We start from the raw sequence: 26,326 nt of genomic DNA, 5'->3' as shown, positions 1-26,326 counted from the left end.
TTACTATTTTGCTATCACAAAACTACAGAGACCCGGAAGGGACGTTACGGTGGAGAAAAAAATTGGTGGAAGAAAAAAAAATTGGCGGGAGAAAAAAAAACAGAGTGATAGGAAAACTTTTTTTTTTACGTTTTTTTTTTAATTTTTATTTTTTTACGTTTTTGTGTTTTCGTTTTATATATATATATATATATATATATATATATATATATATATATATATATATATATATATATATATATATATTTATTTATTTATTTAATTTTTCTTTTTTTTTCTTTTTTTTCAATATAATAAATTACGAAATTACCATAGCAGCTTTAATATAATAGTTTGGTATATTAACCTTCGGCCTACCCCTCAATCAACTTTGGTTTTAATAAGAAAAGGTTTGAGCACCCCTGGTCTAAACAGAATGTTCCCTAATGGTCATTTTTAGCTTCTCAATTTGCAACCATAAAATAACATTCCCAGAACGTTGTGGAAATCAAAAGCTGTGAGCTGAGGGTTTGTTCAAATAGAAAAGCAAGGTAAATAAATATAGGGCTATATTAATTATCTTCTATTATGCATCCATTATAAACCATCACACATCAATCACCATGCTGACTTTAATTATTTTACAGTAAAAAGATACATGCATTTACTGTAACTACTGCACACATACAAAACATGCTGACGCTATAATGGGAAACAGAGACTGAATATAGTGTAAACCAATGGTCTCAAACTCAATTCCTGAAGGCTGCAGCTCTGCATAGTTTAGCTTCAACCACCTCCAACTCACACCTGTTAATAGTCTATTAGTCTTGAACACCTTCATTATTCCGATCAGCTGTGTTTGATTAGGGTTGGAGCAAAACTGTGCAGAGCTGCGGCCCTCCAGGAATCCAGTTTGAGACCTATAGTGTAAAGTGTGTGTGTGTGTGTGTGTGTGTGTGTGTGTGTGTGTGTGTGTGTGTGTGTGTGTGTGTGTTGAACAGAATCAGTGCATGAAAATAAATGTGTAATTTAGCCAACTACAAAAATATACTTTGGACATAATTATAGGAATTAGCTATTTAGCACTCGTGTATATATACAAAGCTGTCAGTTATTTTATATCTTCTTGGTATGGATTTAGTGTATAGCTCTATTATATGAGACTTTACACTGGACCTGTACATGCGGAGCACCACAGAGTCTTTATTTACTGACTGTCTGTTTTTCCAGACCTAACTGAGTTTCTTCATTCTGTTGAACACGTATATTTAAATTTGAAAGAATGCTGGAAACCGATAGCCATTGACATATAGAGTGTTTGTTTTTTCTACTGTTAATGGTTACAGGTTTGCAACATTCTTCATAATATCTTCTACTTTGTTCGACAGAAAAAAGAAACTTGTACAGTTTTGTAATGACGTAAGATTGAAAAAAAATCGGACTAGATGACCAAATATGGCAAACTATCCTGTTAAACCATTTCTGGGTAACTTTTAAAAAATATTGTTATCCGTCAGATTGTAGGTGTAGTATTTGCAGCGAGTCTCCTATTTGCGGTCTAGTTTGCTGGCCATCAGTTTTTTGATGTCGACGGGTCCTGCTGCGGCCGCGGCCTTTGCTTTCTCCTCCTGCTCCTTCTGGTAGGTGATGATGGGGCTGATGCTCGGCCGTCGGTTCCTCATGTTCTGCTCCAGCTGCGCTTCACTGAACAACAGAAGAGAACAGACCTTTTTATTGCAAAATACTGCAAGGTCGGGGGCATTTGTTTTATGTTTCTTCTTATCCAGAAATTGATGTACAGTGGGGAAAATAAGTATTAAACATGTCATGTTTTTTTTTCCTGGAAATAATATTTCTAAAGGAGCTGCTGAGATGGAATTGAACCAGATATTGGTAAAAACACAAACAATACAAACAAAAGTAAAACAAAAAAAAAACTGAACAATTAGTTATGTGTAACAACAATGAAATGGCACAAGAAAAATGTACTGAACTAGTGAAATGTATTTAATACTTTATATTACTGACTTTTTGATGATGGCAGCTTAAATATGACTCAGGGAAAATAAAGTCACATGAATTGCTCAGGAGTTGTCACGATCACCAGCGGTTTAACTTCTGGAGATCGCTGCTAAATACATTCACATGAACTACAAATCCGCCATGTTATGGACTACAACACCCAGTCATGCCACACACACACACACACACACAAACGGTTCAAGATCCTGACCTGATCCTACACTGAAGCTGCTCAAGGACTGATTCATGGATTACATAAGCAGCACAAACGCACACAATGGGGCTGAGTCTTGTGTACTGTTTATGTGACAATACAACGCGTTTTCCTTGGTCTTGCTTAGCCGTGTTTTGATCCTCGTCTTGTTTATCTGTGTATTCCTGTCTTCTGACCATCTGCCTGACTACGATTCTTGATTGCCTGTACACATGTTTGCCCCCGTGTTGACCATTCTAATAAACCTGCATTTGGATCCGCACCCCTGTTGTCAGCGTCACTTCCCCATTACAGAAGACTCAGCCACAACTTTGTGTTTGAGAGGTGTAGATATATATATATATAGTCTCTGTTATCAGTTCAAACGCAGCTTCAGGAGTGTCTAATTAATGGTGACTTAAAGCAGGTGAGTGTATTTACCAGTGATCTTTGGAAGTTAAATCGCTGGTTATCCTGACAGGTGTGAGTTTTTTCATGGACTTCAAATAATGTAAAAATCTTGATAAATCTGGGGGTCTTGTCTATCAAATTTGATCTTTAATTTGTATTCTCTATTGGATTCAAGTCAGGTGATTGGCTGGGCCATTCCACGGCTTGATTTTCTTTCTCTGAATGCATTTAAGAGTTTACTTGGCTGTGCTATGGATCATTGTCTTGCTGAAATGTATGTAATGTAGATGTTGGACTGAAGCAGCTAATATTTATTTACAATTACGAAGGGCAGAGGGCTGCTGAATAACTACTGAGAGCTTCCTTTCTTCATGTGTTCAATACTTTTCCCTGTGTCATTTCATTTTATTATGCATAACTTAGTTTGTAGTCTAATTAATTTAGTTTTCTTCGCATATATAGATTTCTTAGGTTTTCACCAACATATGGGGAAATTTCCAGCCAACAGCACCTTTAAAAATATGTTATCTGAGAAAAATAGTGACATGTTCAGTACTTATTTCCCCCGCTGTAGAAACACTGTAGCAGGGTCCATTATGAACTTTTCCATTGAGGTTCAATATTGCTCCCTGAGGCATTTGGGGTTATGTTCATAAAGCCAATTGTTATGATGACTTCAGTGTAACAAATTACATGCAGTCAGACAGAACACTTTAAACTCACTGATTATCAACAGACAGTTTAAAATTGTATCTAGCAATAATGCATTAAAGGGTATTGCTCCAGTATTATGATTAGAACAAAAGTGTTGAATATTGCTCTCAATATTTAGTAAGAATTATAAACGTAGATGAATTAAATGCTGCACGTTTTCATGTGATATTAAAGGCATAGTTCACACAAAAATTAAAATTCTGAAAAAGAAAAAATTATAATTTACTCTCCCTTCACTTGTTCAAAACTTGTTTCCTTTTTTTTTCCTGCTGAACACAAAGATATTTTGAAGAATGCTGGTTGCTGGGACCTATTGACTTCCATAGTATTTTTCCTTCTTTCTACTGTGGAAGTTAATGGGTGCCAGCAACCAGCATTCCTCAGAATGTCTTTTAAAAGCATGTAAATAATGATGTAAACATTTTGGGGTGATTTATCTCTTTAATAGTGGCAGCTGAAATAGATTTTGTTTAAATTTTGTGTAGAGAAAATTTTTTGCCCCATTATCAAGAATTTGTAGGACTGAGTTATTTTTAGTTACTAAACTCTTAAAAATACACTGAAAAAAAAAGATCCTAAAATTAAAATGAAAAACTTTAAATGAAAAAAATATATATAATAATAGTATCTAAATAACCATAAGATTAAAAATATTTCAACATTAACATTAAGTAAAACTTTTTTTTAAAAATGACAGAAGCACACAAGAAAAATTACTTATAATAAACATAAAACTAAAAAGCATAAATTCAGAATTAAATCAGGGAAAAAGCATTAAAGGATTAATTATTGGTGAAAATATTTCAAACTGTTATACATTTTTAAAAATGTTTCAAAACTTACGTGAAGTTGTGTGGTGCAGGTGAAATGGCCTTTTTCTGTATGTCCTTATAAACTGGTGACTTCAAGTAGCGATAAAAGGTATCCTAAAAGTTCACAAATGAACAATGCTTTTGTTATGTTTCTTTTTTATAAAAATAAGTTTCAGTAATTAAATGACTAAAACTGACATGAGCATAAAGTACAGCTAAATTAAAAAATGATAAAAGTCACAACAAATTGCCAAACCTAAGAAGAAATACAGAGCTCAGAAATGTTCAATTCTGTTACGTTATATTAAAAAGATCCATTCTAAATACTTCACTAAACATACAGATCACACAAAAAAAAACTCTCCAAGAATACGATCAAACCTTCTTCATGAGCATGAAGATGTGAGTCTGTGCCGCCTCCAGCACATAGCGGTGAGGATGCTCCAGTCCCTTTACTGTAAGACCCATTGTCCTGCCGTCAATGTTGATCCAGCGTGGAGCTCCTGGGGCCAAAAACGTTCTGCAAAATTTAAAAAAAGAGAGAAATGTTCAGCTATAGAGACCAGTTGTATAAATTGCCATACATTAAGGCAATACAAACTCACTTGAAAACTTGTTCAGCTTTTTCTGACATTGTAGCTGCTGAGCCAAATTTTAACTCCTCAGCAGCTTCCCAGAAAGCTAAATTCTCACCTGTAGATGAAAAGAAACACATGTTCTAGTGCCTATAGGAATAGTAAACAGAAATATGCTGTAGCTGCAAGCAGCAATTTTCAGGGTTTAAGCAATTTAAAGCCAATACTGTATGTGTTCTTGTAAAAAAAAAAAAGTATCCTTTAGTAAATCTTAACACCTTTTAGCACAATTGATGCAAAACAATTGATTTGTTTTACACTTGTAGTGTAACTAATTGGTAAAAGATTGATCAAGGACTAGCTTGCAAAATTACACAAAACACATATAATGCACTTGAGTCTGGCCAGTGGTTTATGGCAGAAAAGTGACATTTGGACCTTTCCAATAACTATAATATAGTTTCAAAAAAAAATAATAAATAAATAAAAACATTTAAAAAATGAATAAAATCAATGTTTTAATTGAAGTACTTTAAAGAAATGAAAATTGCTAATACAAACCGAAACAAATGTAAATTACAGCAAATAAAAAATTATAGAAAAAATAATAGAGAAAAAAATACAAAAGCTTATCTTAAAACGAAGGATATGAAAACAAAACTGTATTGTGTCAAAAAAAACAAGACAAATATATTAATATAATGTAATGTGTATTTGTGCACTCATGGGCCTCTTTATTAGGTACACCTGGCCAACTGCTCGGTAACCAAATTTCTAATCAGTCAATCACATGGCAGCAACTCAATGCATTTAGGCATGTAGACATGGTCAAGATGATCTGCTGCAGTTCAAACCGAGCATCAGAATGGGGAAGAAAGGTGATTTAAGTGGCTTTGAACAAGGCATGGCTGCTGATTTACTGGGATTTTTACGAACAACCATCTCTAGGGTTTACAGAGAATTGTCTGAAAAAGAGAAAATTTCCAGCGAGTGGCAGTTCTGTGGGTGCAAATGCCTTGTTGATGCCAGTTGTTAGAGGAGAATGGACAGACTGATTCGAGCTGATAGAAAGGCAACAGTAACTCAAATAACCACTCGTTACAATAGAGGTATGCAGAAGAGCATCTCTAAACGCACATATCGAACCTTGAGGCGGATGAGCTACAGCAGCAGAAGACCACACCGGGTGCCACTCCAGTCAACAAAGAACAGGAGACTGAGGCTAGAAGTCCCACAGGCTCACCAAAATTGGACAATAGAAGATTGGAAAGACTATGCCTGGTCTGACGAGTCTCGATCTCTGCTGCGACATTAGGATGGTAGAGTCAGAATTTGGCTTCAACAACATGAAAGCATAGATCCATCCTGCCTTGTTGCCATGGTTCAGGCTGGTGGTGGTGTAATGGTGTGGGTGGATATTTTCTTGGCACACTTTGGGCCCATTAGTACCAATTAAACATCATGTCAACACCACAGCCTACCTGAGTATTGTTGCTGACCCTGTCCATCCCTTGATGACTACAGTGTACACATCTTCTGATGGCTACTTCCAGCAGGATAATTCAATGTCATAAAGCATGGATAATCTCAGACTTGACAATGAGTTTACTGTACTCAAATGGCCTCCATAGTCACCAGATCTCAATCCAATAGAGCACCATTGTGATGTGGTGAAACGGGAGATTCACATCATGGATGTGCAGATGATAAATCTGCAGTAACCACGAGATGCTATCATGTCAATATGGACCAAAATCTCTGAGGAATATTTCCAGTACCTTGTTGAATCTATGCCACGAAGTATTAAGACAGTTCTGAAGGCAAAAGAGGATCCAACCCGATACTAATAAGGTGTACCTAATAAAGTGGCTGGTAAGTGTATAGAGCATTTACATACACCCAAAGTGTTTAACAATCACGAGGGAGGGTCTCTCCACACCAGTGTATATTAGCAATACATTGAAACTTTACTGGCCCTAATATAATCAGAAAAGTATTCATCAAAGTGAAGCATACCGCTGAATTCTTTTTTCAGGAAGACCTTGAAGTCTGCACGGCCTCGTGGGTCATTGAGCAGCTCGTAGAAGCTGAAAGACCAGCGCTCCACTCTCATCTTTGTGGGGACTTCAATACTGCCAAAAAAAAATCATAACTATTAGTTATCATCATTCTTACCCAATCAATGGATTTACATCAAGAACTTCAAACACTTTATATATGGTACAAGTTTTCTAAAACCTCACATTTAAATATGCAAATAAGACATTATTTCATTAAATATGAGCTAATCTGCATACCTTTCTAGCACAAAAAATTAACCTCTTTTCATTTGCATTTTCAAACTTTTTCAGCACCTTTACAGGTGGGATAAAATATATAATATATATATACACCTATAGCTTGATTTTACTGTTTTTTTACACGACTAAAATTTCATAATATATATACACAATATAACACTTGAACCAAAAGCATATATATATATATATATATATATATATATATATATATATATATATATATATATATATATATATATATATATGCTTTTGGTTCGAGTGTTATAGTGTATATATATATTATACAATTTTAGTCGTGTAAAAAAACACTAAAATCAAGCTATAGGCACATGATTTTTAAGACTTTAAAACACCAAACTACCAGCAGCCTTACAAACCCTTTGAATAAAAATCTTTGGTGTATGCAGTTCTGGTTTATGTGAATGTTGCTGAAGAGATTTAAGGCTTAAAGAAGGACAAAATACTCATTTAGAAATCTACAGACACAAGTTGATAAAGCGCGACAAAATGGAGGGATATTTTCTTTATATCAGCCTTAAAAAAAACATCAAATGGCACCTATTTTACTCCTTTTTCAAGATTTAAGATGAGTCTTTTGTGTCTCCAGGATGTGTCTGTAAAATTTAGCTCAAAACACCCATTAGATTATTAATTATACCTTTCTGATTATTGGAATTTTCTGCTCTAAACACAATGTAGCTGTTTTTATTGCCTGTGCCTTTAATGCTAGTTCTCCCTGCCCACACCGTTTCTATGTGCCTTTAAGAGTGTGCCTCAATCTCCGCCTCAGCTATATCAGATAAACAGCACAGTGACAGACATGAAGGAAGCAGATCTCACATAACATTTGTGAGAAATACTACAATAAGAACTTTACCAATGATTATTTGATGTATTTGTTGTGTAGTTAATTCAAGTCTTTCTGCAACAATGAGTCACACACAATGTCATTAGGAAGTTCACACACATACACAGCGCACGCATTTAACTTTGGACTGTTTTTGCACAACAAATGTGACAGGATACACATTAATATCCACTGCTGTATAAATATGTGTTATGTTAATGTTTAAAATAAACCTGATTTAACGTCCAAAAACAGGATTGAACGGTCTTCTTTTATAATTGTATTGACACGCAGGTGTGGAGATAAAGACGGTAAAATCGCTGTAATTCACAACAAACATGCACTGATTTAAAAAGGTTTTAAAGTTGTAAAACTCGTTCTTGATCACATTTGATGATGACTGATGTTCACAGAGAGCTGAAGAGATCTTTTAATCCCAGTTGCTTTGTTGATATGTCTTGTTGATATAATTATACTCATTACTAAGAAGACTTGTTCATACGTGGCTGTCAATCAATTTTGTGGGTGGGGAAACCACACTCCTATGTCACGTTGCGGTGGACCTCAATATAGGAAGGATTTGGATCTTATTTTACCATCAGGAAATTTAAAAAAGAGACTTATTGTCTTTATATCACTCCAGTATGACTGTGGACACACTATCTCTACACAAATTTCTGTCTAAACAGCTTACAAAAGACGATTTTCATCATATGTGCCCTTTAGGAAAAGCTTAAAGGGGTGGTCCACTACGATATTATATTTTAAACTTCAGTTGATGTGTAATGTAGCTGTGTGAACATAAACAGCATCTCTGAATGTAAAATATTCAAAGTTTAATGCAAAGGGAGACCTTGATTTGTACAGAGTTAGCTTAGCAACGCCTACAATTAACGAATTTTGGGGACTACAAAAAATACTTCCGCCCCCTGTGAGATCACAAAAGTTCGTTATTGCGCATCCCACACTGCGCAGGTAAAGGCCGTGGCCAGAGGCGCTGTAACGTTACTGCAGAGAGAGAAATGCCATCCTGCTGTTTCCACAGAGCTGTTCTGTTTCTGTTGTTGGGCTTCCAAATGACACGACCCAAACACAGAAGTGCTTACAGTTCAATATTAATTATGTTCCAGAGAACTATAAAATACATAGCAAGCATGATTTGACAAAACACAGCTTCCAGAATCTCTCCCAGTTCAGTGCTGGATTCAGTTAAAATCTCCTCAAAGATGGAGCAAGGAGACGCTGTGAACTCTGAGTCATGACCTGTAAGTGTTTTTATTTGTTAAAATTGATCATGACATGTACAGTGTCTAACTTTAACGGTGTGTTATAGCAAAGATGTAAACAACGGGAAATTATGGTAACCGCTAACGACTTAGCTAACGTTACAAATCCATATTTATCAAACGGCTGTAAACGCACACACACACATACACATACACGCACTCTTGGCCAGCACCTGCGTCTCTCTGTGTGAGACGGCAGAATTTCTCTCTATAGGCAGCTATGCTATGCGTTTTACAACTCGGACAATAAAGTCGCAAAAGATATGTGAACGATTCATGTTACTTACACAGGCATATTCCGCATATGCATGAAAGACGTCCTGTAACGCATTGATTTTAAAAAAATACAGCAATGATTTCCCAACTGGAGTGTAACATCAAAAACAAATCAATCCAGGCTCACAAAGGTCTCATCTCACATCTTGTGCTTTATTCTGTCACCACAGAAAATAACTTAATCCGAGCATGAGAGAAAAAGAACAATAAAAATCTCTCCCGCGCACATGCGCTTCTCGTGTTACAAATACTTCATCGTATACACGCATAAACACACTAAAAGGCACAGAAACAGTTAAAGGAGCCGCATCCCATTTTCACTCGTTACAGACACGTGTTGACTGACTGACTGACTGTTTACACAAAACGCGCGTGCTTGTCAGGGCGTGACGTGAAGCCGATCGGCGTATCACAGCATATTATGATGATGACCAATCAGAGTCACTTGAGGGTGGGCCTTTTAGAGGAACTAGGAAATATGACAGTCGTTTTCATGTTAGCTGAGTAGCTGTGTATAATCAAAGTGAGATATATGAAAAAATAACACGATTTCCTTCAAGTTAAACATGAGCACACATTGCTTTGCATCTTATTAACACAACCAAGCCTTAAAAATAACATTCTGGACCACCCCTTTAAAACTGAAAGGCCTCCAGGGGTCTTACTCGTCTGTGTTCAGCTCCCAGTACGCGTCATTATCTGTCAGCCAGGGATTGCTAGGAAGGCAGGGAACCAGGAACGGGTCATGGTTATTGAAGTTTGTTATATACTTTAGCATGCTGGAAGCAAAAAAAAAAACAAAAAAAAACAGGCATTTAAAAGAAAAGTCCATTAAGAACTTTTAGGAGACAACTAAATGTTAACTAAGGTTGATTTTGACTTACGCTCCGAGAGACACTGAAGACTTGACCCTTGACCTCATGATGGCCTGTTGTGTGTAGATGTTCTAAAATATAAAATTACAACCAATTAATCACAAAACAACAACAACCCATCCACTGCATTTCTGTAAAGAAGTGCTGTCACTTACGATTCTTCTGTAGTAATCAAAGGTTTTTTTCTGGGGGAAAAAGAGAAAGCAACTTTCTATTATGTTACAATCAAAAATGTGCCTAATAAAACACAAGACACAACGGCTACATGCTATCTTGAAAACACAAGTGATACACAACAGGGGTGTGCAATTTTCACAAAAAAATTATATCTCAATATCTGCTTTTTTCCTTTAATTTTTTCGATAGCAAGTACTTTTTCGGAGTGTTTTTGAGCGATTGACAGATGCCGGTAGGTTATGGTAAGTCTCTGTCTTAATGACTGATTCAGTGAATCATTCATTTTAGGTATTTATTTAAATGATCTGAATCGTTTAATAACAATGACTTGTGCTTTGCAAAAATGGATGATTGAATCATTTAACAGCTGATTCATATAATGAAATAATACATTTACATTTAGTCATTTTTAATCCAAAGTGACTTACAAATGAGGACAAGGAAGCAATTTACACAACTATAAGAGCAACAATGAATAAGTGCTGTAGGCAAGTTTCAGGTATGTAAAGAAAGTGTAAGAAGCAAAACATTAGTAATGTTTTTTTTTTTTTTTTTTTTTTGTAGCAGTATTTAGTGGTGGAGCCAGAGAGGGAATTGCAGATTAGTAGGGAAAGTAGAGACTAAATAATTGAGTTTTTAGTCGTTTCTTAAAGACATCGAGGGACTCTGCAGTTCTGATGCAGTTAGGGAGTTCATTCCACCAACTGGGCACATTGAACTTGAGAATTCGGGAAAGTGATTTCTTCCTTCTATGGGATGAAACCACGAGGCGATGTTCATTCACAGAATGCAAGTTTCTGGAGGGCCTATAAATCTGGAGAAGTGAGAGCAGATAAGAAGGAGCAAAGCCAGAAATCGCTTTGTAAGCAAACATCAGTGCTTTTAATTTGATGCGAGCAGCAACTGGCAGCCAGTGCAAACGGATGAGCAGTGGAGTGACATGTGCTCTTTTAGGTTAATTAAAGACCACTCGTTCTGCTGCGTTCTGAAGCATAATAATAATGACTTTTTATGAATGGATCATTAAATCATTTGTTTAAATGATTAATTAAAAACTGCTGATTAATTCAATAATGACTCAACTGACTATAAATAGATTGCTGAATGATTCATTCAAATGTTTAATTTAAAATGGCTGATTCATTCAATGAACAAGCAACTGGCTTTTTAGGAATGGTTCATTGAATTATTCATTTAAATGATTCATGTAAATAACAGCTGATTTATTAATTAATTAATTAAAGTACTGTTTTGTATAGATCATTGCAGATTGGTTCTGAGCAGCACAATTTTTCTGATAAATAATGTTATAATAAAAAATTGTTGTTAATGAATAACAATGAATTAGACAGTAAATTATTTCACACCCCTATGTGTGAAATCTTGCCAAATACAAATGAACACAATCCTCTACCTAAAAAAATCCACAGTATTAATAATTAAAGGGACATTAAATTGGTTAAAAATGGTCAAAGGACTGAAATAACACTCAGGGTATATACAGTAGAAGCAGGGAAGCACTGTGGTTCACTATGTATACACACTAATTGATTTAGTATATCCAAGCTTTTGAATAATTGATATTCAGGGCTGGAATAGGTAGATAGTATATCTTGAAAACTGAAGACTTAGAAGTACAAATCTGCCAAGAAAAAAAAGAGAGAAAAAGAGACAGTCATATTAAAAAATTCACAATATAATCTTTCAAATCAGTCATATACACAACATATTATAAGATTAATTCATATTTTATATACATTTTTGCATTTTAAAAACTCAAGAAAAAGAAGCCAGATTCAAATGGCAGCCAGAAGAGAGAATAATAATTTTTTACCAATTTAAGCGGACAGAACATACATCTAGGGATGCTACGATCAGGATTTTTGCAGCCGATCCTAAGTACCGTTTCCTTGTCATGGTGATCGGCCAATACAGAGTACCGATTCTGATTCTTCAAGCTTTATTTAACTTTGCCAGTGCTTAACCACAATTACCCTTTAAGTATGAGATCTCGAATTAACCTAAGATAATAAATTAGGGATATTGCATACATGTAATGGTCAGAAGCAGCTTTACAAAAAAGATAGATAAAACAGATAAGAAAAATGACTGACAATGCAGTTTAGAAACATTGCTCATGTTGTATTACTGCTGATGCATAACCCGGTCGTGTACATGCATCAACACTTGTGATCAGTTCATGAGATCGGTCAGATCAGTGGTTACCGATCGAGTCGTGAAATGTGATTATCGGCCAATACCTATCTACGGCCTGTCGATCGGAGCGTCCCTGCATACAACAATTAGGTTGTCGCAAAAAAATAAAAATAAATAAAACTCAAGATTTGTGCTGTTTCAGCTCATTTTGAACATTACAAACTCATTACAAACTCCTTGCATAGTATTAATAGTTTTTATTTGATGCAAGGGTAGTATAATAGAAAGCATAGCTTTAAAAATGTACACATTGTTTTGTTTTTTTAAATCAAGATATTAAAAACTTTTGAGGATTTAAAATGCTGATAACCAATAAACGTGTCATCACCATCTTGTGAAAAAGGGTCCACAGAGCATTTAATGGACCTGTATATATTTAAAATAAAACACCTGCATAACAGTTTAACTGTCTGTTATGACACTTCAATCATCAATTTAATGCATCTTTGTCGAATTACAGTTAATTTACTTTTTTAAAATTAAACAATTCCCTAAGCTTTGAATAGTAGTGTAGCATATCTGTCATAATTTACATATAAAACACAATAAATTATTTTGTCAAAGAAAAAAAAAGAAAAACTATCCCCTTAACGTCACGAGAGCATAATATTTGACTTTAATATTTGTTGCCTGTTCAATGTTTCTCGACAAATTAAAAAACAGAGCCCACAAAATAAGTTTTCATTTAAAGCAGTAATGCACTAGTGCACTCAATATTAAAGCTCACTTGCTTTCCTTTGTCTTATTCCCTGGCCACAGCAGAATGAGCCATCAATTACTCTAGCATATGTTTTACACAGCAGATGCCCTGCCAGCAGCAACCTAATGCCAACAGTACAACCCTCAGTGTGGGAATCATCCACACATTCTCCCATTCACACACTACGGCCAATTTAGTTTCCCCAGTTCACCAATAGCAAATGTCTTTGGACTGTGGGGGAAACCAGAGCACCCGGAGGAAACCCAAACAAACACAAGGAGAACAAGCAAATGTCACACAAAAACGCCTTTTATCGCTGAGCCCTTAGCCACCAGCCCACCCCTTATTCCCTGGTTTATTTCCAACAGGCTCTATAAGGGTAAGGGGTAGGTGGGATGATGGGGATCTCTTCGCAAGATCAACAGGTCAGAAATCCTCTTATATAGCAAAGAAGATTGTGAGAGAATCTCCACGGCCATCCCAGGACTGCGACAGACACACTGCTAATCGCCTCTATAGGTAAAGCCTTTCAGACCACACAGCATCCAGTCCTGCCTATATGTGAACTCCCACTCACTTCAACATAACTGTCCAAAGGTATAGTTTACCCACAAAACTACAATTATGTCATCATTTAATCACCCTCATGTCACTCTTAACCTGTATGACTATCTCTATTCTGCAAAACAAATCAGAGATTTTGATAAATGTGTACTTTTTTGGCTTTCTTTGTACACATTAAAGTTAATGAGCAGCAAAATGATCAGTGTTCTTCACCACTTTGTTAATGTATTTACTGACATGAACTAAGGATGAGGGCAGCATGGTGGTGCAAGGGGTTGCACAATAGCCTCACAGTAAGAAGGTTGCTGGTTCGAGCCCTGGCTGGGTTAGTTGGCGTTTCTGTGTGGAGTTTGCATGTTCTTCCCATGTTCACGTGGGTTTCCTCCAGGTGCTCTAGTTTCCCCCACAGTCCAAAGACATGCACTATAGGTGAATTGGGTAAGCTAAATTGGCCGTAGTGTATGTGTGTGAATGCAAGAGTTTTTGGGTGTTTCCCAGTTCTGGGTTGTGGCTGGACGGGCATCCGCTGTGTAGAACTTATGCTGGATTAGTTGCCGGTTCATTCCACTGTGGCAACCTCTGATTAATAAAGGGACTAAGGATGAACCACACATGAAAACATGCCATAGTAATTCCCGGATAAAACTAAATTGTTTTTGAACCATACTATAGTAAAGTTGTGGTAATTCTATAGTTGCTGTGGTAATATGACAACGATAGTAATCTTGTAACAAATTACCCAACACTTTACTACATTTTCTACAACTATAGGGTATACTACAATAAACCTATTTACTGTAGTAAAACCCAAAGTATACTGCAGTATTTATTATAGTTAATCAATTTACTATTGTTAATACTACAGTATGCTGTAACATTAACTAACAAAGAGTTGTAAATGCAATTATATATACGATATTACACTTTACTATAATATAGTTAAAACTACAGCAGTATTTTATCATGTGTGCAATTATTAAATTATAATGTGTTGATGTTAATTTCAACATTAAGTTGTGCTTGTTAACATTAATTAACGCACTGAGTTCATAAGGCCAAACAATGAACGACTGCAAAGATACAGTAAAATGTAATGCTCACTGTTTATTTGCATTAGTAAAGACATTAACCTAAATGATTGTAAAGTGTTACTAAAGTATCTTCTTTAAAGTCATTCGTGCAGTTTTAAAACATAAGGGAGGATGGGTAGGCCTAAACGATAATGTGTTGATTATTTTTGGATGAACCGGATGCTAATTAGCATGCTAACTTCTATCCAACAAATACTGAGCACTCAAATAGCAACTTACCATTTACCTCCTCTGTATTAGGATCAATATGACGATCCAGGCCATAATCCATTGCGCTGTGAGTTTGTGGCTGTGGAAACGAGAACAAAAAAAAAAACATGTCTTTATCACTTTTACAACAACAACAAAACATTTGTAAGCTAGCATCTTCTGCTAGTCACTTACTGGAGGCCTGTGGACTATCCAGTATGCTCTTTCCTGACAGTCAAACACAACTCTGTCTGCTTTCGGACGTGCCTTCCCAGCACTTTAAAGACAGAAGATAATGACATACGGTAAGTACCATTAACAATAAAGAACTGTAGTAAAAGGTCAAGCCACAAATATATCTCTCAAAAAATTTACTTTTGTAAAAACAGGAGAGTACAGAAACTCACTGGTACTGCTCTTTAGCTTGCATCACAATAAAATCCCATTTGTGGTTCATCCATTTGTGGAGTTTGTCGTATTCCTCCTATAAAACACACATTAGTGTTCTAGTATAATTACTTTATTCATTAATGTCAGCATTTAATGGGATATTCAGCTTTGCACTAAAAAGTTTCGCATTTTATTTTATGGGAGCCCACAAAAAATAAATTGGGGTTTTTCTACAAATTAAACCAAACAAGGTTTTTGTGGTTAAACCACAAAATGGTAACCATGTACTAAGTTCTGCTGTACTAAGCATAGTTTAAAGTGCGTGGTTTCTAAAAATGGCCATTTACACACCCAAAAAAATCTATGGTTACTACACTTTAATTATAATAAACCAATGGTTAAGTTTTGTAAGGGTGGGCACTTTTACAGTGGGTAAGTTTCACTCAAAAAGACACATCATTTCAAATCATAAGATTGTACTATATAAATAATTACTGTTTGTTCATTTTCCATCATTTTCTTCTTCAGATGTCAGGAAAATAAAGTAAGGTGTTTTAACAATACATGATAATACAGTAATATAAAGGACTCTTTTTCAGTCATTTTTTCTCCCCATTTACATTTTGTTGACTTGTTTATTAAACTGTAACAGTATGAACAAAGACAACATAGGCTATACTCCATTTATACTACATAGTACATTTCCACTCTGCTTGTCTGATTTAATTGACAGTATGATATAACTCACGAATAAGCAGAAAATATGTCAAAATGATGAAAAATCACTATTTAACATCTACTTAATGATGCATAAATAATATTATTTTGGCGTTATTGGATTCTACAATCAATAATATAATTACAATACAATTAATTGCTTTTTAAACAATACATGACTTCAATAGCTCTATTTGGAGAGAACAGATTGTCTAGGGTAGGATAATTGTTTTGGTAGGGAAGTGCATCTAAATTAATATAACTAAACCGATTAAAACCATAGATAAACAAAACAAAGAACTGTATTTTATGTTATTTCTGAGGAGACTAACATTATTCAGTTTCTGAAATTGAATAATTATTAAATAAAGTATTTATTAATCATTAAATAACATTTGTGTTGAAAAAGGTGGATTGATCCTGTTATGCACGATTCATTCATTACCGTTTCATCAAAATTTAGCTTAACCCCACCCAAATTCAGTGCCTTAATCTAATCATCCAACCAATAAAGAAATTGAACTTTAAAATTGAACAATAAAGAAATTGAAATTTGCCCCACATTACAACTTTAAAAGGATTTAAAAAAAAAGTCTAATCAAATTAATTAAAATGTTTTACATACCTGTTCATGAGCATCAAGCGCTCCTTTTTTTCTAATATTTCTTTTTGCCAGATAGATTGCTAAAGTGATGAAAAAAAACATGTTTATTAGGGGTTGGTCACATACAAACATGTTTTTAAGACAAAACAAATACACAAAAAAAAATGTTCATTTTCATTTTTTGCGTGAAATACCCCTTTAAATGGATAAATGCAATAGCTGCTGGCCAGAGGTTTTCAAATATACCTTCAATATATATTATATTTCTAAACTCCTCTTAAATATTCATTATGAGATATGTTGTGGAAACTGAATATACACAAGTGTACAAACCATAGTCAATGTCCTCAGCGGCCCACTTCTGCACAGGCCAGAAATAGGGGGTCTAGACAGAGGGAAATGATCTCCGATTAAAACGCACCACAATTAAAACACTTTTAAATAAGTAAGTTCTCCTTACCTGAAAGCGATACAAACTGCCGTCTGATTTAAGGACGAGCTTTTTGTGGTCCTGCAGAGGATAGATGTATCCATATGCCACTAACATTGTGCCAAATGCTTGAGCCTCTGCCAAAAACAGCATCCAAGAAAATTATTGTGTTTAGTGATTAATCCAGTTCCACATTTAAATTGTATTATTTCAGATCGTTTCTGAATAATTTGAAACAACACATTTTCACAATTACCATTATTCTCCATGCTCATATGTTTAGCGATCCATGCAATAATGTCCTGGTCTGTCAAGACAAACAGAAACATGGTAATATCTAAACATATAGAAAATAAAGTGTGGTAAGAACATAAAAATGACATGATTTTTGTTTGCACAAACTGTAATAAACTATTGCAGAAATGATGCTTTCATATTATATTACTGTATCTGTTTTTAACTATTGTACACTTACTGTACGTCAGAAAATTTAATAGTGAGGTGCAATGTACTTTTCATGTTGTGTTTTGCTCCACACTGAGGTGCAATATGTTATCTTCAGAGAGAGGTTTAATGGTAATAGAAAGAGCCCAAAAAATGATTATAAAAATGATATATTCCATAAAATGTACATATCCGCACCATTTACTCTTACTTTACTCTCACTCTCACGCCACTGGCTTGCTTGGTTTGGGACTTGTGGAGCTGCACATCAATAGATTCGCTAATCAGTGTTTGGACTTTCAGGAGTAAAAATTAAACCATGTTGACCTAAACTAAACTGAACGTCAACTCTGAAAACTGGACTGATGCTGTTTCAAATTACTAGAACTTCTATGTTAAGCTGCTTTGACACAATCTACACTGTCGAAGCGCTATAGAAATAAAGATGAATTGAATTGAGATGAAACTTAGTTGGTTCTTTTTTCTGTTGAACACAAAGAAAGATATTCTGAAGCATATGTTGAAAGAAACGATGGCATCCACAGTAGAAACATCGTCATGATCATGTGTTGTTATTTGATGCCATGTCAGAAACAAAGACTATTTTCATATTATTTTATTAATAAATCTACAATTAAAAACAACAAACAAATAAACACATCAATTAGATAAGATTTTTTACGTTAATACATGATAAACATTTCAAAATATTTCCTAGTGACACTTTGCTGAATATCTCCATAAGTGAGTCCCATAGTAGGAACAAAACATACTATGGAAGTTAATGGCTGCTTTTTCAACATTCTTTAGAGTATCTTCCTTTGTGTTCAACAGAAGAAAAAAACTCAAATAAGATTTGATCTAGTGGAGAATAAGTAAATTATAGATATTCATTTATGAGTGAACTGACCCTTTAAGGATTAACAATAGGTTTGAGTGTTGCTTAAGGGCAAGGGCAGTGAGCAGATATCTTTAAATGTAAGCACACCATAAAATCATGCATATAAACCGCAAACTCACTCTATCAATTGATTAATTCAAAAGGCTTTACAAAGTACTACTAACAAAAAAGTAGGTCTGAAAATATTTACCTAAACATTCACACAATTTCAGAGTGAAAGAGTGCTTTTTAAATCTTATTACTACAAGACCCGGTTAACTGTTTGATGAAGTTAGACTTCTTGGCTGACTAGATTTGATGACAACCGTTGCACAGATTAAGGAGCAACTTTGGAACGTAAAGTAGCAAAGATCTCATCCAATTGAAGGTTGCTGTATATAGCCGGGCGTCAGATTATGATCTGGCAGCACAACGCTTGTGTCTGTATATAGACCTTAAGGTAGTGTACAGTATACAATACATGATCAGTATAAAGATTCAGTGAGAAGCCGGCAGTGCTGCATTACAAACTCACCCGTCATGACATGAGGAATGGTAGTAACGTTTAGCTTCTGATCTGATCCCTTCACACCAGTTGATGGGTCTTGCATTTGAACCACCATGGCCTCCAGCTGAAAAATTTAGGACATTTGTTTTATAATTAAATGATTAAATACAATGCTTAAATAAGAGGAGGATCAGTCTCCTTAGCTATTGAAGTTAAATGCAGGAAAAGGGCTCTCAATTAGGGCTGAATGATTTGAGATTTAGCTAGCTGTGATTGTCATGATCATGTAGGAAGCACAGTTCTGTGATCAGTAGTAAATCTGCTCAGAAGACTCTGACTCTTGTGTTGAAAACCAAAATATGCCCTAAAGAAAAAAACAAGAAATTTCTATAAAAGTTAGTAAATAAACAGAAAATTTAACTGCTTCCATTGATTCAACGTGACTAATTAACAACTACAACAATAAATGGTTTAACTGAGTTCTTCTTCTTATATTTTTTCTTGATAATAAAGTAAATATTAAAGCAATTACTTTATTTCTGCTTAGAATACTATGAAAAAGGCAGAATCGCTAACCCAACATCCTAGAGATATTGTGTCTTCCAGTTGAGCTACCAAAAATGAATCCACCCTGCCCATGAGGCTGTTTTATTGAGAAGAAAACAGAAATATTTAAATGCTTTTCATTCTCTCACACATTGAGTAATTATGCTGTATCTGCAATACAACAAGGGTTGAATCTAAATGCAGCTTTTATTAGATTCATCAGGCAGGCAAGGTTCAAACAGGGACAGATGGAAGCATGTAAATAATCCAGCGAGTGGCCAAAATACCAGGCAAATGGTCAGGGCAGGTGGTGAAACAAACATAAACAATGAAACAAACAAGAGTCAAAATCACAGTTACACTATATAAATAACACTTTCGCAATGCTCACTAGGTAAACAAGACTCAGCCAAGAGACTCAGTCTGCTCGTGAGGTGTGTATATAGTCCATCTGATTGGTCCTAAACAGTTTCAGCTGTGTGTGAACCTGAACCTGGTGTGTGACTGTGGGAGTGTTCTTCAGCAGCCTGCACTGGCAACACTGCTGGTGATCCTACCAGAATGTCCTTTTTGGGCATCAGGAGGTGCTTGAATTTGCATTTGCGCTAACTGGTGTTGTCAGAAGTAACAGTACACAATATAAAAAAATTAACTAAGATTTTTACTAAAATGTTTTAAAAAAAATAAAACAATAAAGGTACTAAGCAGGCTACCGGTAGTCCTGAGGATCCGGTTCTACATGTGATAAAATAAATCAATAATATTGCACTCTCTTTATGTCACCACTGAGACATGGCAACCGGCTGTGCTACTAATATGGCAGCAATGAATCCACTTCTTATTAAGAAAAAGAGGTAACAACATGAACCATTAACGCAGAGGTTGTTCTTTTATTTGGTAAACGTATATTTGTTTTTATTTAGTGAGTAATGTATTTGTTAATAGGGCCACTTACATTTTATTTTTTGTTTTTTTGAAGAATGCCTGCCCGAAGGGCTTCCAACAAGTTTGAAAATTTTCCAAACCCTAAGAAAGATCTATTTTAAACACTTGACTGAAGAGAGTTTGGGTTAACATCTGTGCATTGAGATTTATGTTTTATGGATTTTTTCTATTCAGTCAGTTAAATTATATACTGAGTAACTAAGTTATATTTCAGACAAAGTAATTAGCAAAAAAAATGTATGCAAATGTAATGATTGACTTTCTTTGATTTCATGCTTCGTGTAGTAAATGCTGCTCCATCTGAAAGACCATGTTAGGGATTTACTGCTGAACACAACTGGCTTTACTCACAAAATGTACATGAAAATGGCTTTTAATTAATCTTGCGGCCCTGCTTCCAATTAAGCTATATTTCATAAAAAAAACAACCTTTATCATATTAAATGTATAATATATTAATACAAGATTTTTAAATGATTGATTCTGATTGCCTGATGAACACTCTAATGAAATGTTTTATGATACAAGACTTTACAAAAATGTTGTGTGCTTTACCACACAAAATAATGGCATACACACCCAAAGCAAACATCCCCCAATTTATAAATGCACACACTAGCGAACTTGTGAACGCATCAAGTATAAACCACCCTTTAGAGAGCGTCATAGTTCCTTATTACTTCACGAAATGATTTTGCTTATTTCAAAGGTTCTTTTAGCCAAAAGTATCAAAATAACTATCAGAAAATAAATTTAACAAGTGACAAACTATTTTCATGCGCCAAAAAATATATGGCATTTCTCAGTTTAGCAGGGTACTAATAGTGCTGTTCTTGAAGCAGTAAAACTTACAGTGTTGCTATTACTAGAGACTTTAACGACTGTATTAGTCTGTATATTAATGGCTCAAGTCACAATTACTAGCTTAATTTTGGAATTATAAACAGAGGGGGAGATGAGATGCACAGAATATTAGATCAACAAGAGCAATTTATGGACAAAACCTGAAAAATGTCTGGTGTGTTAATTGTGAGGAAAATAATAAATAACAATTGACTCTGGAATGTTGAAATGTAAAAAAAAAAAGCCAACTGAGATGAGCTTCATTTGTCCTGATTCAAACTGATGTTCATTAGTACGTTCTAGGGCTGCACAATATATCATTTCAGCATGGATATCGCAATGTGTGTGCATTCGCAATAGTCACATCGTAGCATCTGTAATGTGGAGTTGAGATTATTATTGTTGATCAGCAATGAAGAATGTACAGTGTTACATTTTAAATCATGTTTGATTATTTAATAATAGGGGCAGGATAAAATATTGATATGCACAAGGTGGCGCTTCTCTTAATGGTAGATCAAACATATGTCAATCTAACAATTCTACAAAATATTTGTGCTGTTAATAAAAAAAATACATCTTTTAACTTTTTAAGTTATAATTTCATTTATAATTTAATATTTTCATGATATATTATGGCTGCTTTTCTTGTGATATGTTGCTGATATTGTGTTCTATCCTCATCGGGGGCAAAATATCATAATATTGTCTCGTATTACTGGTACTGAATATCCGACTTCTTATTTCACTTTTATCTTTGCTCTTTCATTTATTTATTCCTGCAATTTCTTTGATTCATTCCTCTACAAGATTATTCCAATTAATCTAAATTAATGATTTCATTCCAAATAGAGCTATTCATCTCCCGAAATTGTGGTCATAAGCTATTATTATAATAGCTTAACTATAATTTAGGAATTCAAAGCCCTGTCATCAATTACCCATTATAAATATCAAAACCTGTATATTTATAAAAATTATTTTAAAAGTAGATGTAACCACTGAATAAAAAGGGTCAGCAATCAGAAATAAAATAGCCCAATTCAACTTTCAATTCAAGAGTTCAGGCTTTAATGTAACTGTGTGACTGATTATAAGTTTCTACAGTACACAAGTCTACTAAGGTTTAACCACTAATACAAGTAACAATAAGTCCACCTCAGCTTTGACCTAAAACATGTTTGACACTCGTGTTCTACGGCAACATGCTTGAACTTTAGAGTAAGACATGAAGATCTTAAGGCAAGCTGTCAGATGTGGCAGGAGGCCAGGCTAATTGGATTTGAATCAGAAAGCTCTTTTACAGTGAATCTTTTCAATGAATAGAAGATCTCTCTTAGAAGCTGAAAATAAACAACAAAACAGAACAATAAACGACAAATATCTATATTTGAATATGGACATACTGAGATAAAGTGACATTGAAATCTGTTTATGCCATATTGATATTAACTTGTCCATTTAGAAACATTTTTACAACAAATGTCATGGTTAAGCTGTGGCTATTTCAGCAAATCCATGATTAATTTGTGGTTACCGTGGTTTAACTACAATAACCAACCACGTTTAATTTAAAAACCATTGTTAATTTAAATAGAAGAGGTACGGCTGTTAGGGTTTATTTTTTGGCTTAAATACCTTTTAATATATAAAGAATATAGCCTATATATGTATATGAAGAAAATATCCATAAAATACACTAATTTAAGGAAACACTGCAAAACCATGCAAACAACAGTTAATTTTAAAGTATTCAATGTCTTTGAAAGTGGTAATTGCTTGGTAATGTATCTCATCAATTGTTTACTTTGCCTTAAGTATGAACTTTACCTTTTTAAGGCAGGTCATCCGTGGCCTATAATGTTGTCCATGGTCTCGGTCCGATCTTATTGTCATTTTGTATTCCGGAAAAAAACTATATTATAAGTACAAAATTAATCCAGTTGTCAGCAACCCTTATAAGAAAGAAGTTTGTTGGTTTTCTGAGAGCTCTGGACAGTGCACGTACCACACCAGTGAGCAGTAAATATCAGAGAGTGATAGCAGACCAATCACAACGAAGCTCCGTTCTGCACTGCGCACACACTCCGACAGGCGGCGACACACACTCACACACACTCACACACACTCACGACACGCCTGCTTGGGGTTTCTCCTGGGACTGTCCTGCGATTAATTTAATCTGCGCTGTTCCTAGACCTAATCAGAAACTGCCGTTGTAGTTACAGTCAGATTAAAGGTCTATAAAACACTCCTCTGCTGGGCAAGATTGGGCCACTGAATCTAATCTTTCAGAATCAGTGAGCATTAAACAGGGGTGGATTTGGCCCCAATAGGGCCCAAAAGTCCTATTGTACACCTTTTGTACTTTAATTTATTCAGCTATTTTTATATCATATTTTCCTAAACTGAAAATAATAAATGAACTCTTTGACTTTTAAAAACTAAATCTAAACTAAACTTTGGCTGCTGAACTGCTCCATGATTGAAGGTGGGGGACACATTTGTACGGATATGTAATAATTCCGTTCACTATACAAAATATGATAGAAAACTACGCTATACACAATTTATGCATCTAGGTACCGTATTTATTGTGGGGCCCTCAGATTTCCTGGGGCCCTAAGTGAGCACTTGGTTAAATCTGCCTCTGGCAAAAAAAAAAAAATTGTCCTGTCAAAAGATTTAACATTTTGTTTGAGATTCAGCTGCTTTCATATGGGATAGGGAGGTTTGTTTTACTGGGGGATCCATTATCCCACTTTTCACTAAAAAAATCCCAAAAATTTATATTAAAAAATGTCTTTGAATTATGGGATTAGAATTTCTTCTGAAATTACAAAATATGCACAAAATTGCCAATTAGTTTTATTTTATTATATTTCTCTGACTTTGCAACATATGTCAGGCTTTACATCGTGATTAGAGCAAACAATGATGTACAACAAAAACAAAAAATCTGAGCGCAAATGTAAGTAATAAGCAAATCTCTTTGATGCACATGTTGCCCATACTTGTTTAAACTTTGAAATTGATTACATTCATTGGAGGAATATGTGCCTATTATTACTACGCTAATTTCTGCCTTTATAAAATCATAGAAGATTCCCTTTAATATTAACCTTTTATTCACTTTTGTCAAAAGATTGCGATGTAGCTGATATTTGAACTCTTTGAAGGAGAGAACATTTGTCACTTTTTTGTTCACTTTTTTCAACATTTGTCTTTGTTTTTTATTCATTGAGTTCATTAATTGAGTCTTTCCAAGGTTAATATGCAAAGTAATTTACACATTACGGATGTTATTTGCTATATTGAGGAAAAAAAAACTTTTTTAAGTAGAACATTAAATTAACACCTAGAATAATCTATAATAAAAATATGTTGTCTTTCCTTGCTCGATAAGTAACTTAAAAATATTTTTTCTCTCGTTCCTTATTTCCTCTTTCATCCTATGTGATATTGTGTGAAAATGATTACTCTTAAGCCATTTGCACTTGTTTAATGTATTGTTATTAAGGATTTGTTCTAGATTCCTAAACAATGTGTTTAGGCTATAATGTACTGTTTTTGTAATATTAATTATTGAATAAAATTGGGAAAAGAACCCGCCCAAAACTTCCATCAGAGCACTGCGCGCGCGCCACTGTTACAGCGCCCCGCCCGCCACCAGCACTCAGGCGCGCGCAGTTTCACTCCCTACTGTCTCGATGAAGTTGCACAAAGATGGCGTATTTCCTGCAGTCAGGGTCCTTTCTATCCCTTTGTTTTCCAAACTGTTTTCTCGACAGCAGCGATGCGGAACAGCTAAGGAAATCTAAAGAAATAGACCGAGAAATTTTCAAAGAAAAAACCTTTGTGAAACGCCTAGTGAAGATACTTTTGCTCGGCGCCGGAGAGAGCGGCAAGTCCACTTTCCTCAAGCAGATGCGCATCATACACGGGGATGACTTCGATAAGGGGGACAAAGAAGAGTTCAGAGGCACCATTTACAGTAATGTTATGAAAGGTAGGAGGCCCGTTTCCCATCCACAGACATGTGCGAAGACTAGCGAGGGGCCAAACTTGACTTTTTGCGTCTTCGGGAGGGATGAGAAGTGAGGTTTAGCTAGCGTTAGCTGAAGTTGCGCTGTAACCTGCCCAGAAGAAACGCCCATGTTATTCTCTCAACTTTTCACCGTCGCGGTCTTGAACAAAAGCCCTCTGCTAAGAGCTGGTTTCTGTCTAAATCATTCCTAGATAGTATGCGCATTCAGTGAGTGGATTAAATCGCTCTCGTGGCTTCATTGCGCGGCTGGACTCGCTTTTGAATTTCACCAGAAATGACCGTTAGCGCTTCATAAACAGCACAACTTCTTTGACTGTTGAATCTGTTTAAAAGCAACCATGAAACCACTATTACTAACTCAATTTTGAGAATATCACACTCAACATCATCATAGTTTTGAAGTTTTACCGGAATCTCGTGGCTATTTAAAGAGCTGCCTCGTGCGCGTTACTGGTTTGTCCGCACGAGTAACATTTAAATGCCATAACTAACGTTAAAGCTGTATTATGTAAAATAAATCAGGCCAATATGAAAAGCCCGGCTTAAGATGTAAATCAGCAGCTCTCTCTTGTTTGTTGGTATGCTGAGGCCGTCTCATAAATAACAAAGAGACTGGTGTCAACCGAGAGCATGGCACTCGACTCATATTCAAAGCCTAAATGCATAGTCGTGTTTATTTGCTCATTTTAATTGCAAATGAAAGAGTGGTTTTATTTTTCAGATATGTTTACTTGTAGTTA

The 26,326-nt window shown here is 35.1% G+C and overlaps 2 protein-coding genes across 5 annotated transcripts in view; one reads left to right on the top strand and one right to left on the bottom strand.

Annotated features, from left to right (window-relative positions):
* Positions 1–599: 599 nt before the first annotated feature.
* On the bottom strand, positions 600–25,480 carry rgs9a (regulator of G protein signaling 9a). Of its 4 annotated transcripts, XR_012400625.1 has the most exons (19): positions 23,547–25,480; positions 23,369–23,453; positions 19,232–19,328; positions 17,629–17,679; positions 17,403–17,509; positions 17,276–17,327; positions 16,964–17,022; positions 15,639–15,715; positions 15,427–15,508; positions 15,269–15,331; positions 10,449–10,478; positions 10,303–10,364; positions 10,084–10,197; positions 6,726–6,841; positions 4,740–4,827; positions 4,516–4,654; positions 4,166–4,248; positions 903–1,686; positions 600–745 (listed from the first exon to the last, which is right to left on the bottom strand). XR_012400625.1 is itself a non-coding variant. In XM_073943588.1 (18 exons), the coding sequence occupies exons 2-18, from the start codon at positions 23,432–23,434 to the stop codon at positions 1,530–1,532; spliced, it is 1,443 nt and encodes a 480-aa protein (XP_073799689.1). In that variant the 5' UTR covers positions 23,435–23,453; positions 23,547–25,182; the 3' UTR covers positions 600–1,529.
* The window catches only part of gna13b (guanine nucleotide binding protein (G protein), alpha 13b), a 32,437-nt gene continuing 31,353 nt past the window's right edge, over positions 25,243–26,326 (top strand). Inside the window, 1 exon segment of the mRNA NM_001013263.2 lies at positions 25,243–25,547. Coding sequence (NP_001013281.2) covers positions 25,265–25,547 — 283 coding nt within the window. The 5' untranslated portion in view covers positions 25,243–25,264.

The sequence above is a fragment of the Danio rerio genome, chromosome 3 (assembly GCF_049306965.1).
Source record: "Danio rerio strain Tuebingen ecotype United States chromosome 3, GRCz12tu, whole genome shotgun sequence".
NCBI classification, from domain to species: domain Eukaryota; kingdom Metazoa; phylum Chordata; class Actinopteri; order Cypriniformes; family Danionidae; genus Danio; species Danio rerio.
This window is presented reverse-complemented; position numbering and strand designations above follow the sequence as displayed.

Bases quoted from the DNA above. Each gene is read 5' to 3' on its own strand.
- rgs9a (XM_073943588.1), bottom strand. From the start codon at position 23,434: ATGACAATAAGATCGGACCGAGACCATGGACAACATTATAGGCCACGG. The intron at 17,510-17,628 runs GTAATTGTGAAA...TGTTTTTGGCAG, and splicing joins TATGAGCATGGAGAATAATG to AGGCTCAAGCATTTGGCACA. The intron at 6,842-10,083 runs GTAAGACCCCTG...TTTTTTTGGCAG, and splicing joins TGGGAGCTGAACACAGACGA to TATTGAAGTCCCCACAAAGA.